Genomic DNA, 15,884 nt, shown 5'->3' with positions numbered 1-15,884 from the left:
CAAAAAAATTTTGAACGGCCCCCCGCTCCAACCCAATGTAACAGTTACCTATTAAGTTTAACTGCTAGTATAGTGTTACTGTAACTGTACTGGCATATTTCTGTACCCTTCTTGAAATGGCAGACGCGAAGACGACGTGGAGAGGACTGAGATACAAGGGCTAAAAACAACATGGGGACATTTAAACGGTCTGTGAGCGCAATTTCAAGTGACCCTCTATGCAGAGATGGTAATGCCTGATTTACAATGGTACTCTTGAATACTTAACATGTCCAAAAAAAGAAAGATATCGTCGTTTTTTTCTAATTTAAAAAAGTTCTGTGTTTTTTAAACATGATATGCACAAGTCACTTTCCTAGAGAAACTGCAAATGAAAGTTAACAATAAAAAAACCAAAAAACATTGATATCTAATTCATATTCGTTCAGACACATCTTTCAATGGTTCATCGGACATTGCAATCTTTACGTGGAGGTTCACTTAAAATTACACTTACAGTTCCTTAAACAATGATTGAATAAAAACTACTTTTTATAAAATTTTTTTTTATGGCATATAAAATATACATTTGGGGGGGGGGGAGAAGAAGTTACAATAACTGAACTTAAAGCTATAAAACTAATAAGAGAGGAGAAATGAATGAAGAAGTATACGAATGGTCTACTTATTCGAGAGGATAAATTAATGAATAAGTATATGAATGACCTACTAATAAGAGAGGAGAAATGAATGACCTTTAAAAAAGAGAGGATGAATGGAAGGATGAATAAATTGATGAATGGAATTAAACATAAATGACCTACCAATAAGTAAGGATGATGGAAGAATGAATGGAAGAATGATGAATGACATGAATGACCTAACAATGAGAAAGGATGAAGGACATGAATTGCCTACCAATGAGAAAGGATGAATGACAAACACCTACCAATAAGGGAGGATGAGAATAATCTCTCGACAATGGTGACATCTCTGCAAGGCGATTCATAAATAAGATCCAACTTCTCTATAGAATTCAGGGAGAATAGTTTATACCCAGTTCTAGAATATAAAAATATAATTATTTAAAAATCAATTGAACAAAAATTAGAAATTGAAGACGCTACTTTTATTTGAACAATGATCATTGCCCAAGCATAAATAGTTTTTAAGTTTTGCTAATTTCTTTAACAAAACATCTTTTCAAAAATTTCTTCTTTTGTATTTGCTTTTTTAATGATTAGGATCCAAGTTTTTAATGATAAATATTTAAACATAAAAAATGAGTGTTTTTTTGATGTTTTGGATGAAGTTTGCCACCTCCAACATTCAACCAACCAGCCTACCTTGTACCAAGTGCTAGGCTGGTACAGTCCTGATTAAAGTTGATAAAATTGACCTCCAGCGACGGATCTGTGAACGCCATTTTAGAATTTCATAATCTGCAATTTAAATCATTTTCATTTCTTAACAAATAAATAATTGAAATAAAATAATAAGTTTTCATAACACAGACAACAACTACGAATATTAAAGTATAAAAGAGGGGTGGAGGGGGCGAGCATAATACAAAAAGATTAATGCAAGATTAAATAAGTTAACGAACACAATAAAAAAAACACAATTATCCTATTTTTAATCCTAAGCTATGATATAGCCAAGATGTTTAAGAGGGGGGGGGGATTCAAGTAGAGGTCGTCTTCATATCAACGTCAAATACGTAAATGCATGGTTCTAGGTTGAGAAGGGTAAAGGCATCGGTGACGGGTTCTGGAGATAGGACATCACAACAGCTGAGATACTGCGCACAAAAATCAATCAATCATTCATTCATTCATTCAAAATATTCACTTATTCGCCAACTCTTTCCTAAAAGTACGCAAACAGAAAAAATTTCCGGAATGTTCTGAAGTTGAGAACAAACCTAACCGAAGATTTGAGCAACTCCGTAAACAGTGTATGAGAATCTACATCTCTTTTTTTGATTAAATAAAAAATCGATTTTCAATATTCAAGATTTTAAATAGAATTTTTAACTTAAAGGGACAGTAAGCAAAATTTCAAGTGACCCTCCATGCAAAGATGGCAATGCCCGATTCACAACGGTACCCTCTAAAGTTTTATCTGTTAAAAATTGAATTAGAGTTATTGACTTATGGATGATGTTTAACATGCAAACAGTCCACTTCGGTTTAACAATTGTTCGATAAGAATCATTGAGAATGGAGTGGCTGCTAAGAAAAACTGAAGCTGCATCTGATCTATAGCAGACTTCACATGAGGAAATCAAGATATTCTCGACATTCCCAGATTGAAGAGGGAGTACTACTAAGTATCAAGTATCAAGTATCAAGTATCAAGTATCAAGTATCAAGTATCAAGTATCAAGTATCAAGTATCAAGTATCAAGTATCAAGTATCAAGTACCAAGTATCAAGTAAGATATCAATGTTCATGATTTTAAAAACTGATTTTTTAAATTGTGGTTTCTCTTCGAAAGTGACTTTCGCATTTCTACGGTAGGAAAACATTAAGTAGTTAACTTGAAACATTTAAAGATAGAAAAGATTACAATATCTTCCACATTATTGATCAGATAATGGTTTCAAGTGTACCTTTGTGAATAGGGCATGAAATGATTTTCTCCTTCCCTACCTGTCCACTTCCCTCCCTAACTTTCCCATCCTTCCCCACCAATCCCTTTCTTCTGTTGTTACCCTTTCACTTTTCCTTTCTTTTTCCCCTTTTTCCTTCCCTTTTCCCCTCCCTTCCCTTCCTCTTGGGTCTTTGATTTACAAATGAATCGTCCATATTATTTAAAGGTTTCCCCTGAACATTGGTGCTTATACCTTGGTATTGGCAAAACTAACACAGGAACAGTAGACAGCAATCCAGGAACACCATTTAATCCTCAGCATCAAGGCACACATAGAGAATATCATTCCCAAAACATTCCTGATCAAACAAATTTTTTGTTATTTTTATAAAAAAAAAAAATCAAATTTTTTGTGACACAATAAATAAAATCAGAATTATTTTACCAAATATATATTTAATAAATAAATCCGTGATTTATCAATTCAATTAAATCAGTAAGAGACAGACTCACATACAAACAAAAATGGGAAGACGTAATTATCAATCAATTAATAAACCAATCAATCAATTAATCAATTATCAATTAATCACTAATAAACTAATCAATGAAAGGAAGAATACAACAGGGAAGAAATCAAAGGAAAGGAGGTTCAGTAGATTTATATATGAACGAAAGCGGACAGGACAAAGGGATGAGTCCATGAATAAAAGGATGAAAGGATGAAAGGATGAATGAATGAATGAAAGGATGAAAGGATGAATCAATCAAACTATGAATTACAGAAAGAAGGCATGAATGAATCAAACAATAAATGAAAGAAATAAGGCATGAATGAAACATCGAATAAACAATGAATGAAAGAAAGAAGGCATGAATGAATGCATGAATCAATCTATGAATGAAATAAAGAAGGCATGAATGAATTAATTAATCAAACCATGAATGAAAGAAAGAAGACATGAATGAATAAACCAATCAAACCATGAATGAAAGATGAATTAATGATAGAATAAAAGGATGAATAAAATAATGAATGTAAGAATGAATGAAAAGAAGGATAAATAATTAAATGATCCTCCCTCCCCCCATTAATGAATGACTAAATGAATAAATAAAATATTTACATATAGTCTGGAGTTAGATCCTCCCCTGGCACATCTTTCTTTTCTCCGTTTACGCTCACAACAGCCTGGGGAGTCGAATACCTAAACAATCTTTATTTTAAATTATCTTTCTCTCCCTCCCCCATTCCTTCCGTGACCTTTCACAATTAAAACAAAACCTTTCACAAATATTTATAATTTCAAATTATTGCTTTTTTTTTTGAATATTCACCTTTTGTTTCCATAAAATATTCAAAGATAAAATAAACTGTAATAGAAAAAAAACTCCAATATATAATATTACAACCCTGAAATACCTCTTGATAAACTCCGGGCGACGTGGATCAGAGACACTGTTCAACATGGTTTATCTGCAATACAATTTATATTTGCCAGGCAGAACTTAACTTCAGTGCCAAACATAAAAACGATTTTCATAACAAAAAAGTTTAAAACATAAAAAATTTTGAAAAAGGAAAAAAATACGCCCGGCAGATCAAAGGAAGCGCCAAGCCGAAACGAACAACAGTTAAAAAGCAGATTTTAAGAATTAATTGGACAATTATCTTTGTTCAGGAGCAAATTCAGGCAAGTTTATAAAATTCCTGTTTTTGATAATTTTCAGTTAAATCTTGGTAGAAAAGCCTAGTGATGTATATGCTTTGTATTAATTGCATATTTTTTGTTGTTGTGTAGTACGACGTAATAAACTGCACAGCAGTACACAGCAGTGTACACAATTCTTGCACTATCAGGGCTGATGTTCTACAGTACAACAATTCTTCGTTTTATTAGTACAAAGTTTCAAGATCACCAGCTGACAGACTACCTGGACAAATAGTAAGATTAGTTAATTGTCTCCTTTCTTATATGTGAGCATGTTCCAGAATTGGGACGGGGAATTTATTTTTTGTAATTTAAATTGGAAAATTATAGGATGTTTGTAATGACAAAGGCGACTTATAGGGGGAGGGGGTTCCCCCAATGAAAATATTTTGGACGCAAATAGAAAGAGAAGCTTCTGGCTCCATTTATTTGATTAAAAAAATGGATTCAACGTAACATGAAAATATAAAAGACCAAATTATTTCGCATCAGATCATTTCCAGGGTGTGACAAACAATAGTTAAAAGTTTGCGGGGAAAAATGACATTTAAAGACAATGATATCTCTTCTGTCTGTCGGGATGTCCGTTTGTTTGTCCGATCATAACTCAGGAAACCCTGAGGGAGCCACGGGAATGTTCTTATTTTGGTTTTGAGACTCTAAATTGAGTGGGTCGCCTTTTATCGGAGCCCGCGATCAAAAAATTCGGGAAAATACGATTCAAGTCTAAGCCATCATTGGGCCTTATTTAGGACTCGAGTCTTGAAACAAGTTGCAAATAATTTTCCACCGAGTTGGGTTTATAAAAACTGGTTTAATATCGTATTTGGCGGATTTTCATGGTTAAAATTGGCGGATTCCGGGATTTGCTCAGAATAAGACTAACACTAAGACTAATTCTCTACTAAAACCAACCAAGGTCGGGTTAATTTTCATTGGACCTAACTTCGCAAGTCCTGCTAGTCGAGCAAAAGAACAAACTTTCAGCTGTCAATGACGTGACACACGCTGTCGTTAGAGTTAGGTCTTAGATTGAGCTTCAAACCTGGGTTAAAGGAATTATGACTCGTGGCGAAGCTATTAAATCGCGGGCTCGGAAAAATAGCTAAAATCATAATTTACAAACAAGTGCGGGTAAACGGAGAGAGTATCTACTAGTAACCAGGACAACACTGTGTTCCAAAGTTAGTTGTTAAACTGACCTAATCTTCTTTAAAACTGTTGTAAAACTGACCTAATCTACTTTAAAACTGTTGTAAACCTGACCTAATCTACTTTAAAACTGTTGTCCCCTCCGAGGCTTTACTTTCTATTCGTCTTCTTCGCTTCTTCCTTCTTGGGCTCCTTTGGCTCTAGAGGTTGACCCTTATCCTTTCCTCGAAGCTTTATTCCTGAATAAAACAATTAAACCGGTGGTCGAACATTTGGAATTAATAATCCCTTCAAAACTAATTCACATTTTTTCCGCGGGACAGACTAAGTCTGACCATTCAGAAGAAGGGGGCGGAAACGTCATGTATGTGTGTCTGTACCAAAAGAGTGTGTTTAAGTAATAACGTACTGAAAGCATGTACTGTATGTATATACAGTACATAAGAATGAATACTAACCTAGAATCCTGTCCATCTTGGTCAGGATTATATTGTTATGAATACTAACCTAGACTCCTCTCCATCTGTGTCAGGATTATATTGTTGTGAATACTAACCTAAAATCCTGTCCATCTTGTCCAGGATTATATTGTTCTGAATACTAACCTAGAATCCTCTCCATCTTGGCCAGGATTGTATTGTACTAACCTAGGATCCTCTCCATCTTGGTCAGAATTATTTTGTTCTGAATACTAACCTAGAATCCTCTCCATCTTGGTCAGAATTATATTGATATGAATACTAACCTAGAATCCTGTCCATCTTGGTCAGAATTATATTGTTATGAACACTAACCTAGAATCCTCTCCATCTTGACCAGGATTATATTGTTATGAATACTAACCTAGAATCCTCTCCATCTTGACCAGGATAATATTGTTGTGAATACTAACCTAGAATCCTCTCCATCTTGGCCAGGATTATATTGTTGTGAATACTAACCTAGAATCCTCTCCATCTTGGCCAGGATTATATTGATATGAATACTAACCTAGAATCCTGTCCATCTTGGTCAGGATTATTTTGTTATGAACACTAACCTAGAATCCTCTCCATCTTGGCCAGGATTATATTGTTATGAATACTAACCTAGAATCCTCTCCATCTTGGCCAGGATTATATTGTTATGAATACTAACCTAGAATCCTCTCCATCTTGGCCAGGATTATATTGATATGAATACTAACCTAGAATCCTGTCCATCTTGGTCAGGATTATTTTGTTATGAACACTAACCTAGAATCCTCTCCATCTTGGTCAGGATTATTTTGTTCTGAATACTAACCTAGAATCCTCTCCATCTTGGTCAGAATTATATTGATATGAATACTAACCTAGAATCCTCTCCATCTTGGTCAGAATTATATTGTTATGAATACTAACCTAGAATCCTCTCCATCTTGGCCAGGATTATATTGTTATGAATACTAACCTAGAATCCTCTCCATCTTGACCAGGATTATATTGTTATGAATACTAACCTAGAATCCTCTCCATCTTGACCAGGATTATATTGTTCTGAATACTAACCTAGAAACCTCTCCATCTTGGCCAGGATTATATTGTTGTGAATACTAACCTAGAATCCTCTCCATCTTGGCCAGGATTATATTGTTAGGAATAGCCTTCCCCTGCTCGTATTCAATCACAACCTTGAGGAAATATAACAATTAAAATTTATATGTTTTTTCTTATTTTATTTATCAATCATAACCCTTGAAGGGATTTAGGACGGTATTTCATGTGAACCTGGAATGTCCGTATCAATACTGTGACCTTTTAAACTTTCTCTGTTCAAGGATGAAAGATATGTCATTGTTGTTCTAGCTGTAAAAAATGTTCATTTTCAAAATTGTCGCTTCTTTAAAAAGTGATTTGCTGCGATAACGATGAAGAAATTGAAAATTTGCGGTTTACAGGGTACCGTTGTGGTGTGTAATTGAGGGCCAATTGAAAATGCATCTGGTTTGCTTTCATCGAACTGTAGACAGTTATTTTTTTAATATCCCTATAATGATTTTACATGCGAGGAGGGGTAAATTTCTTAATTTAGATTTAGATTTTCAACTTTTGAGACAAAAAAATATCTAACCTGTGGTTTCTCATTCATCTTGGTGGCCAGCTCCTTCTGGGTCATCTCCTTGGCCTGCCGACCCTTTTGGATCAACTAAATAATAAATAAATAAATGTATTCTTTTCCTTTACTTTGTTCCTTATCGTTAATTATATAAGTAATTATCATGGTCTGAACTGTTCTGTTTTAATGATAATAATTTAACCAAATAACCAAATAATCCATTTTTCTGAACTGTTCTGTTTTAATGATAACAATTTAACCAAATAACCAAATAATCCATTTTTCTGAACTGTTCTGTTTTAATGATAACAATTTAACCAAATAACCAAAAAATCCATTTTTCTCCCGTGTCAATCAGGGTTGGAAAAAACCCGGGGTTTTTTTAAAAAAAACCCCCAGCCCAGTGGGGTTTTAGTGGGTGTTAGTGGGTTTTATTGGTTTTTTTTTGGCTATTTTGAATTTTTCAATTTGAAAGTAGTCAAAACCTACTGAAATCCATACTTATTCATAACATTAAACTATTTAAGCAATAGGTGAACTTGATAGTTATCAAAAATAATAATGATAATAGACCATAATAATCATATATTAATACTCTTTAAATAAAATTATATCACCTATCTTATTCATAGGGGGAATACTGCAATTTTTTTATATTTTAATTTAAGTTGTATTTTCTGACTAATTCTATTTTCTCACTTGGATACATATTTATGATCGGAGGTTACTCAGATTAATCGGCAAATATTTATATCCTCAAGAAGGAAGACCACTGTTAAATAGTAAATACCGAAAAACTTCAGCTCAAATGTAGTTCTGTGTATCTTCTTGGGTTTTCAATATCTTTGATACTTCTTAAAAAAATAGTAGAAAGCACTTCGGATGATCGATTGCTTCAATTTTCTGCAATTGGTCTGGTCTAAAACCAGAAACCAGAAACAAGGTTGACTACTTTGATTCATTCCATATATTTCTTTAAATAACTCAATATTCAAACAATATTCATTTGTTAAGATCATTGGTTCAAGTCTTATGAAATGAATAAAAATATCAATTTTAGCGAGCTCTGAACTCCTAAAACCAATACAGTTGATAGTAGACCTTATTTATTGAATACTTTATTAAGAATGAAGAAAAGGCAATTGTAATATTTATATTTGAGGCTGTTTTTTTGCCAACCCTGGACTGTGGATCAAAAATCCAGATCCGCATCAAGATTAAACGGATCTTTAACACTAGAGCTTAGGATCCTGGATTTTGATGCGGATCCTGGATCAGCACTAAAAAATGGATCCGGATCTAGATTCAGGTCATGGACAGTTCTGTAAGATTAACTTATTTTTTTTTTTCAAAGCAGAACTGTCAAATTTTTTTCTTCTTTTTTACGTTTATTTTTAAGATCAAGCAGACATCAACATTTTTTTATAATCTTTCTTTTTTTTTTCAACCGTTCAAAATTGGGTTGTGAGAGTAAAATTTTTTTTCTTAGATTTTTGGCTGATATTTTCCCCCTGGACCCTTGAATTTTTAAAATGGATAGCATTTCATATTAGTTCTAAAGTTGCATATCTCAAGTTAAAGAATTATAAATAACAACAAGTTTTAATATTAATATATATTGTATAATGTATTTAAATTATGTATTCTTCTGGCTTCCTTATGTATTGTCTTATGGTTGATAATACTTTTGCAAGTTTTGAGGATACCGATGTGTACCCGAGGGGTAACAATGGCAATTTTTTTTCCATTCAAAATTCGATTTTTTAATTCCACGGGCAACGCTGGGCACTCCAGCTAGAATTCATTTATTTAGCCTTTTCAGCTAAATTTTGGACCAAACAATTAATATGAGAGTAGGGTATGTCAGTTGTCTCTTTTTTTGTGTCAACCTTTAAATATTTTTATAATAAAATAAGCGTGTTAATAAAGATCCCATCATCCTTCCGTACTGCACTTTAGTAAAACTCTCTGTTTAAACATTTTTTACCACAGTAGTACCTTTAAAACTTTCTATTAGAACATATAGAAATTGAGTATATGCCACAAACTCAGATTTTCTAACCTACAGTACCTTTACATCTTTCCATTAGAACATATATAGAAATTGAGTATACGTCACAAACTCAGATTTTGTAATTCTTTAGTGGTGTAAAATTTTTATATTTCAAGTTGAGATTATTTGATCGTACAGAATTCATAGTTCGAAATATCAGAGGTCTAAGATATAATGATTGAAAAATAATAGTATGTGACAAATCCTTAGTTCCTTTGCAAATTTAATTACATCTTGAATTCTATATCAACAGTCGGTTCTCAAAAGTGCTTAGGATCCGGCTCAGTTGGATGCGCAGCAAGATTTTGGCCTCCTGGAGCCAAATCCGCTAAAAATATGCAAGGGGCAAAATATCAACCAAAAACAGTAAATTTTTTTACTGTCGAATCCAAATCTCAACTGTTGAAAAAGAGAGATTATACAAATTTCCTGTTCTCTTAATAATTCATCAAGTTTTAGCAAAAAGTAAGCGAAAAGAAGAAAAAAATTCGAAATAATTCTGCTTTGTTAGAAAAATTCAGTAAATCTTTAAGAAATTTTCATGACCCGGATCCGGATCAATTTTCTTCCAGTGCTGCTCCAGAATCAAAATTAAATGGATCCTAAGCACTGGTGCTCCCAGACTAACCTTTCCAACGTTGAGATCCACAGTCTTGTGCTTCAACTCTTCAGTTTCAGCATCCAACTTGGCAGTATTCAGAGTGGTGCCCTGTTTAAGAAAGGATATAAGATTATGTAATTTAAGGAAATGTAAGCGTAATGTCAAGTAGCCGTTCATGCAAAAATGACAATGCCCGATTCAGAACGGTACCAGTGAAACTTTATTCTGAACAAAAATGTGGAAGATACTGTTGTTCAAATGACTCGATACATTTTTAGTTCTGGTCATTTCTCCATTGCCAAGAAATGCGCAAGTCACTTTTGAGACGAAGCGTTTCAGGTCATCGTTGTGAATCGGGCATTGCCATCTTTGCTGGGAGGGTTACATGAAATTTAACTTACAGTTTTGTTTTAAGCTAATTAAATCACAATTTTATTTCTTTAATTGTTTAATTGTTTTAATTCTTATGTCAAGTTTAAATCTAAAAGGGAGACCCCAGACTTCCTTCAGGGTGCTATTTGCCGCCTTGCAGATAGCGGCTTAGTTTTAAATACAACTGCCTTTTCAGAAATAGATGATACAAGAAAACGTTTTCATCCTGCTAATTAATCAACAAAGTTGGTATGCATTTCAAAATCCTGGGTGCAATCATAGTATTTTCTAGAACTAGAAATCAGGAAAATGAACTTATTTTTAAGGCTGAATTGTAGAATTTAAGATGCGTCGCTGATTGATCCGCCAAAAACCGGTTCCAGTGGAGCGCCAGCTCAAATCTCGAAACACTGAATACAATTTCAAGTAAAACCAACCATGTTTGAGCCGCGTACACGGCTCAAATTCTTTTAATTCGGCCTCTGATGTAAGTTCCTGCCCCACCCAATTACACATTCTTGATTATACGGGCGACCTTTAAAAACTAACCTTCTGGGTATTTCCGGCCGCTCCATACTTAGATTCAGTAATAATATGGGCTCCCTGCCTTCGCGCAATATTCAAACTTCTTTCCTGAAAAAAAAAGGTAAGTTAAAACAAGGAAATAATTATAACTTAGTTAAGTAACCGGATTTATTGAAGGTAAAACTTTCAATAATTCGACCACCTTTCTGACTCTGTGACCGTATATTTTATTGAAAAATCACCCCCACCCCCCTTTTTTCGCGAGAAGTATTTATTAAAGTTTTCTTTTGCTTTACCGGGGAAAAGAAATGATGAGTGGAAAATAAATAAAATTTAGGGTGATAAGTATCCATAAGGATGAAAAATTTTGCTTTTTAATGTCTAATTATAATTTTCCTAACCCAGATCTTAAAAAATCATTTACTTTTATTACTATACGAGTATCGTTACTGCTTAGTTCAGAAAGAAAAGGTTAAGAATAACGAAAATAAATTTACGAGACTATACGGATAATTTCAAGTGACCCTCCATGCAAAGATGACAACGGTAACCTTGAAGACTTTGTCTGATCAAGCATTAATTAGTCATCAGTATTAATACTTATCAAATTATTTTATATTGTGGTTTCTCTACAAAAGAGACTAGCTCATTTCCCAGCAGGAGAACATATCCTATTGCCGGAATTTAACAACTTTAAACTTCGAAAAACGACAATATCTTTCACATTTAAGATCAGATAAAGGGTTTTAAGGAAAAGTTGTGAATCGGAAATTGCCATCCTTTGATGGAGTATCACTTGAAATTATCCTTACAATCCCTTAAATTTGTGTTGGTTATTCATCACCTTTTCTGACCTTTTTATGGAGGATCACTTGAAATTAAGCTTACAGTCCGATTAAGGCAATGTAAGAAAGGTTTGTAGGAAAGTATAGAACATGGATATATAATAGATGGATATATCATAGTCAAGGTTTGATGTAATTTTTTTGCTGGGGTGTTATGCAGTACGTTAGACATTTGACCCTGGAACTTACAATTTGTCTTTGGTTTTCGTAAAGTTAATAGATGTCAAAGGAGTATAGAAAAACATTGTAAGTCTTTAAAATTTGATAAGATTTAGCCTCCTTCTTTGTATTATAAAAACTGTTGGAGATACTAAAGATTTTAACAACCTTGCTGATATTTAATATTTGAATTTTAAACAAATTTCTCAATATCTTGGTCAATTATTAAGGTACAAAAACGGCAGACCACATTTTGGAATTCTGAAAACAAGGCGCATTTTTTGCTACCAACCCTTTGAAGAAAATGCTATGATCACAAGATTTTAGCAACAGTATCTCATTTCTGCTTACTCCAGGGCCCACTATCTATTAAAGTTCTCTAATTTGAACCCTGTACTTCACTTCAAACTTTTTTAAGACAAATTATTTTATAGAATGAACAATAGCCAGAATTAAAAATTTGTTATAGTAAAACCTAAAATTTGCTATGCAGAGGTTTTAGAAATTTCCTAAAAATATCTAGGGTCCACTGAGATATAACAGCTGCTTAGCCCACCGACAAAGTTATATGTACATTAGCCCAGAAAAGTATAGATCGGTAGATAGAAGCATACATATAAGCGGGCCGTGGTATAGAAGCTGGAAGAAACTGATTTTACAAAGGAAACCATCATTAATTTTCTAATTTTCCATTCGTTCAGAATCCACAATTCAAGTAAATGAAAATCTCGATTGGAAATCATCAACTGACTTTAATTTACAAATCGAAAATAAGGATTAGCTCAGACTTTAATTTAGTAGGTACCGTTGTGAATCAGATATATGACTCAAAAAATGTAGGGTCACTTGGAAACAAGTCTACAGAGCATTATGGTTAATCCTAACATGACCAACCTTATTTCCTCCTCCAGCAGCGGCATTCCTTCTGCTTCCGATAACGGTGACAGAGTTCCAATCATCCATTTTTTTATTTTCGAGGATTTGGTTTATTCTAAAATGAGGTAGAGAGATTCATATTTCTCCAACTTATCGTCGTTATATTATTAAGCTTTTGTACAGTGTACAGCTTTTGTCGAAACAACTTTATAATACAGAACAAATATTAAGAATGATAATAAACTAAAAAATGAGATCAAAATTCAGCGAGACACAATAATTTTACAATTAACAATTAAAATATAAAAAAAATTATTTCCCAGGATTTCTCGTTCTGGGCGAAAAATCAAACTAAAACATTCGAATAATTAAAAGTCAGTAAAATTACACACAAATTTCCTTTTAAAAAAAATAAATACTTTTTTTTAAAATTTGCAGAAGTTAAACTCCATAAAGATATTTCAATGATTGTCTAAAAAAGAGCAGAGGAAAAAATGTCAATTCGCGGGTTTGAGTGAACCTACAAAACCGCTATTTTGAGTTTTTGATTCGCGAATTTCTAAATCGGTTTTGTAGAATGAGTTGGCGGGAAATCTTCAGAATTGACCGGCCGCCATCTCCTTCAGCATAGGTTGGTCTAGCGACGGTATTTTGGAGATTTTCATGAGCTTTCTGTTTGAATATTTCTGGTAGACTGCGCTAAGCCTGGCTGACGGAGCTGCGGCTAGGATAGTTGCGAGCTTCTGTATGGTGGGAAGGAGCTCAGGCAGTGTGTAGGTTGTGTAGTAAACTAGGACAGGGGTCCAGACCTCCTCCATGCTCCCAACTCCTGCATCGAGTAGCCGAATTGAGAGTGCAAGAGCCGACGCTGCGATCATACTTGGTAACTCGTGAGCTAGACTGTAGTCACACAAACTAAGCTCCATGATGTATTTAGCGAGAGTATGCGTAATGGGCTCTACCCCTCCTGCTTTACTGGCTCTCCTGAGAAAGTGGATGGGTAGAGGTCTGCCCAGGTTGAACTCGATCCCTTCAAGAATCTTCAACTCCATCCTGATAATGTCCCTCTCAGTGTACGCTTTGTCGGTGATGTACACAAAGTCCTTAATCTCAGGAGCGAATATTTCCTCGTATTTAGAAGCAACCAGCATTGCACCCACACCAACAAGCTGCAGGGTAGTTCGGTCTATAGACTTCAGGTGGTTCTGCAGGAATCTGTCAAGAATTGCTACTGTTGTGTACAGTGTCTCTGGGAGTAGTCTGAACTGCAAATGTACTCCTACAATCCAATCTACAAGGACTCTTCTCATCTTTGGTAGAATTACCGTTTGTCCCGCCAGATATTCCTGTTTAATTGATTGTTCCTTCTCCAAGAACCTGAGATACTTGTAGATATCCTGAACATAGTCCACAGCAAGCTGAGGATCCCCAATATCATCCTTGTCGATGTCCTCAATCTCTGGATATCCGATGTTTACCCCGGAGATGTCCATCTCCTCCACCTCGTCCTTCCCTAAATCCATCTTCGTCTCTTCCTTCTTCCCTTTCTCTTCAACCTTATTCTCATCCTGAGCCTTTCTGAGCTTGGGTTTACCCATTTTAAGGTCCTTGGAGGGCTGATCAATAGCAATTCTTACATTACGAGTCTTGTTTCTGATATCTCCTAGAACGCCCCTTGTTCCACTGGGTGCAGGTTTAATTAACTGTTTGCCACCTATCTGTTGTTTGTTCTCCATCATATTATCCAGGTTGGAGACGGTCAACGCACGGGCTCTGCTAGTTGCCATTTTTATTCCTTTTCACTAGAACTATCTTGAAATAACGGAATTTGGTAAAATCTGAAAATAAACTCTTGTAGAAGTGAATCAAGCAATACAATTTTTGGACCCCCCTCCCTCAATTTTGGACCTGATTTCTGCAAAATTATTATCATTTATTACCGACAAAGTTATATGTACATTAGCCCAGAAAAGTATAGATCGGTAGATAGAAGCATACATATAAGCGGGCCGTGGTATAGAAGCTGGAAGAAACTGATTTTACGAAGGAAACCATCATAAATTTTCTAATTTTCCATTCGTTCAGAATCCACAATTCAAGTAAATGAAAATCTCGATTGGAAATCATCAACTGACTTTAATTTACAAATCGAAAATAAGGATTAGCTCAGACTTTAATTTAGTAGGTACCGTTGTGAATCAGATATATGACTCAAAAAATGTAGGGTCACTTGGAAACAAGTCTACAGAGCATTATGGTTAATCCTAACATGACCAACCTTATTTCCTCCTCCAGCAGCGGCATTCCTTCTGCTTCCGATAACGGTGACAGAGTTCCAATCATCCATTTTTTTATTTTCGAGGATTTGGTTTATTCTAAAATGAGGTAGAGAGATTCATATTTCTCCAACTTATCGTCGTTATATTATTAAGCTTTTGTACAGTGTACAGCTTTTGTCGAAACANCTAACGTGTCCAAGCGACAGCTTAAAGTATAGGTCGGATGCACCAATATGCTGTTTTTAACGTGCCCATCCGACCTACAGTGCATCGGACCTACCACAGCTGTTAAAACCACGTGTTTGTAGGTTGGATGGGCAGTAGAGGGGATGGGCGTAGGTCCAAAAATACACCATCCAATTGGACTATTGTTACATTTGCAGTTGTACTCTGATTGAATATTAGTGCAACTGAACACAGTTCAGGTTTCAAAATGTTCAATCGAACTAATATTGTTTTTATTAACATCGACAATATTTTATTGTAACAATTGCATATTACAAATGTATATTTGTATAAGAGTAGACATTAGTGCAATCGATGTAGCATCCTTGATTGATTGGTTGATTGATTTTCATTTTCAACGTAGAGTTATAAAACTAGAATTACTTGCGGCATTTGAGCTTCATTTTATAAACGACGAGCTCCTCAAGCACTGG

General features: G+C 34.5%; 4 protein-coding genes across 4 annotated transcripts in view; all 4 read right to left on the bottom strand.

Annotated features, from left to right (window-relative positions):
* LOC111701349 (WD repeat domain phosphoinositide-interacting protein 2) overlaps nt 1–14,827 on the bottom strand; it is a gene marked incomplete in the record, with an annotated part of 29,033 nt that extends 14,206 nt beyond the window's left edge. The window contains 4 exon segments of the mRNA XM_023472598.1: nt 49–160; nt 929–1,041; nt 1,326–1,421; nt 14,796–14,827. Coding sequence (XP_023328366.1) covers nt 49–160; nt 929–1,041; nt 1,326–1,405 — 305 coding nt within the window.
* Nucleotides 1,664–4,045, bottom strand: LOC111701361 (protein Asterix). The gene is made up of 4 exons (XM_023472616.1): nt 3,999–4,045; nt 3,703–3,783; nt 2,829–2,934; nt 1,664–1,780 (listed from the first exon to the last, which is right to left on the bottom strand). Exons 1-4 carry the CDS (start codon nt 4,043–4,045, stop codon nt 1,664–1,666), a joined length of 351 nt encoding a protein of 116 aa, XP_023328384.1.
* On the bottom strand, nt 4,054–15,356 carry LOC111701351 (endothelial differentiation-related factor 1 homolog). The gene is made up of 7 exons (XM_023472601.1): nt 15,225–15,356; nt 11,091–11,174; nt 10,197–10,277; nt 7,531–7,605; nt 7,018–7,090; nt 5,554–5,678; nt 4,054–4,510 (listed from the first exon to the last, which is right to left on the bottom strand). The coding sequence occupies exons 1-6, from the start codon at nt 15,291–15,293 to the stop codon at nt 5,590–5,592; spliced, it is 471 nt and encodes a 156-aa protein (XP_023328369.1). The 5' UTR covers nt 15,294–15,356; the 3' UTR covers nt 4,054–4,510; nt 5,554–5,589.
* LOC111701350 (G2/mitotic-specific cyclin-B-like) lies at nt 13,074–14,789 on the bottom strand. The gene has a single exon (XM_023472600.1). It carries the CDS (start codon nt 14,731–14,733, stop codon nt 13,543–13,545), a length of 1,191 nt encoding a protein of 396 aa, XP_023328368.1. The 5' UTR covers nt 14,734–14,789; the 3' UTR covers nt 13,074–13,542.
* Nucleotides 15,357–15,884: the final 528 nt, after the last annotated feature.

This window comes from Eurytemora carolleeae, unplaced genomic scaffold (assembly GCF_000591075.1).
Source record: "Eurytemora carolleeae unplaced genomic scaffold, Eaff_2.0 scaffold154, whole genome shotgun sequence".
NCBI classification, from domain to species: Eukaryota; Metazoa; Arthropoda; class Copepoda; order Calanoida; family Temoridae; genus Eurytemora; species Eurytemora carolleeae.
Note: the sequence above shows the minus strand (reverse complement) of the source record. Positions and strands in the feature narration are given on the sequence as shown.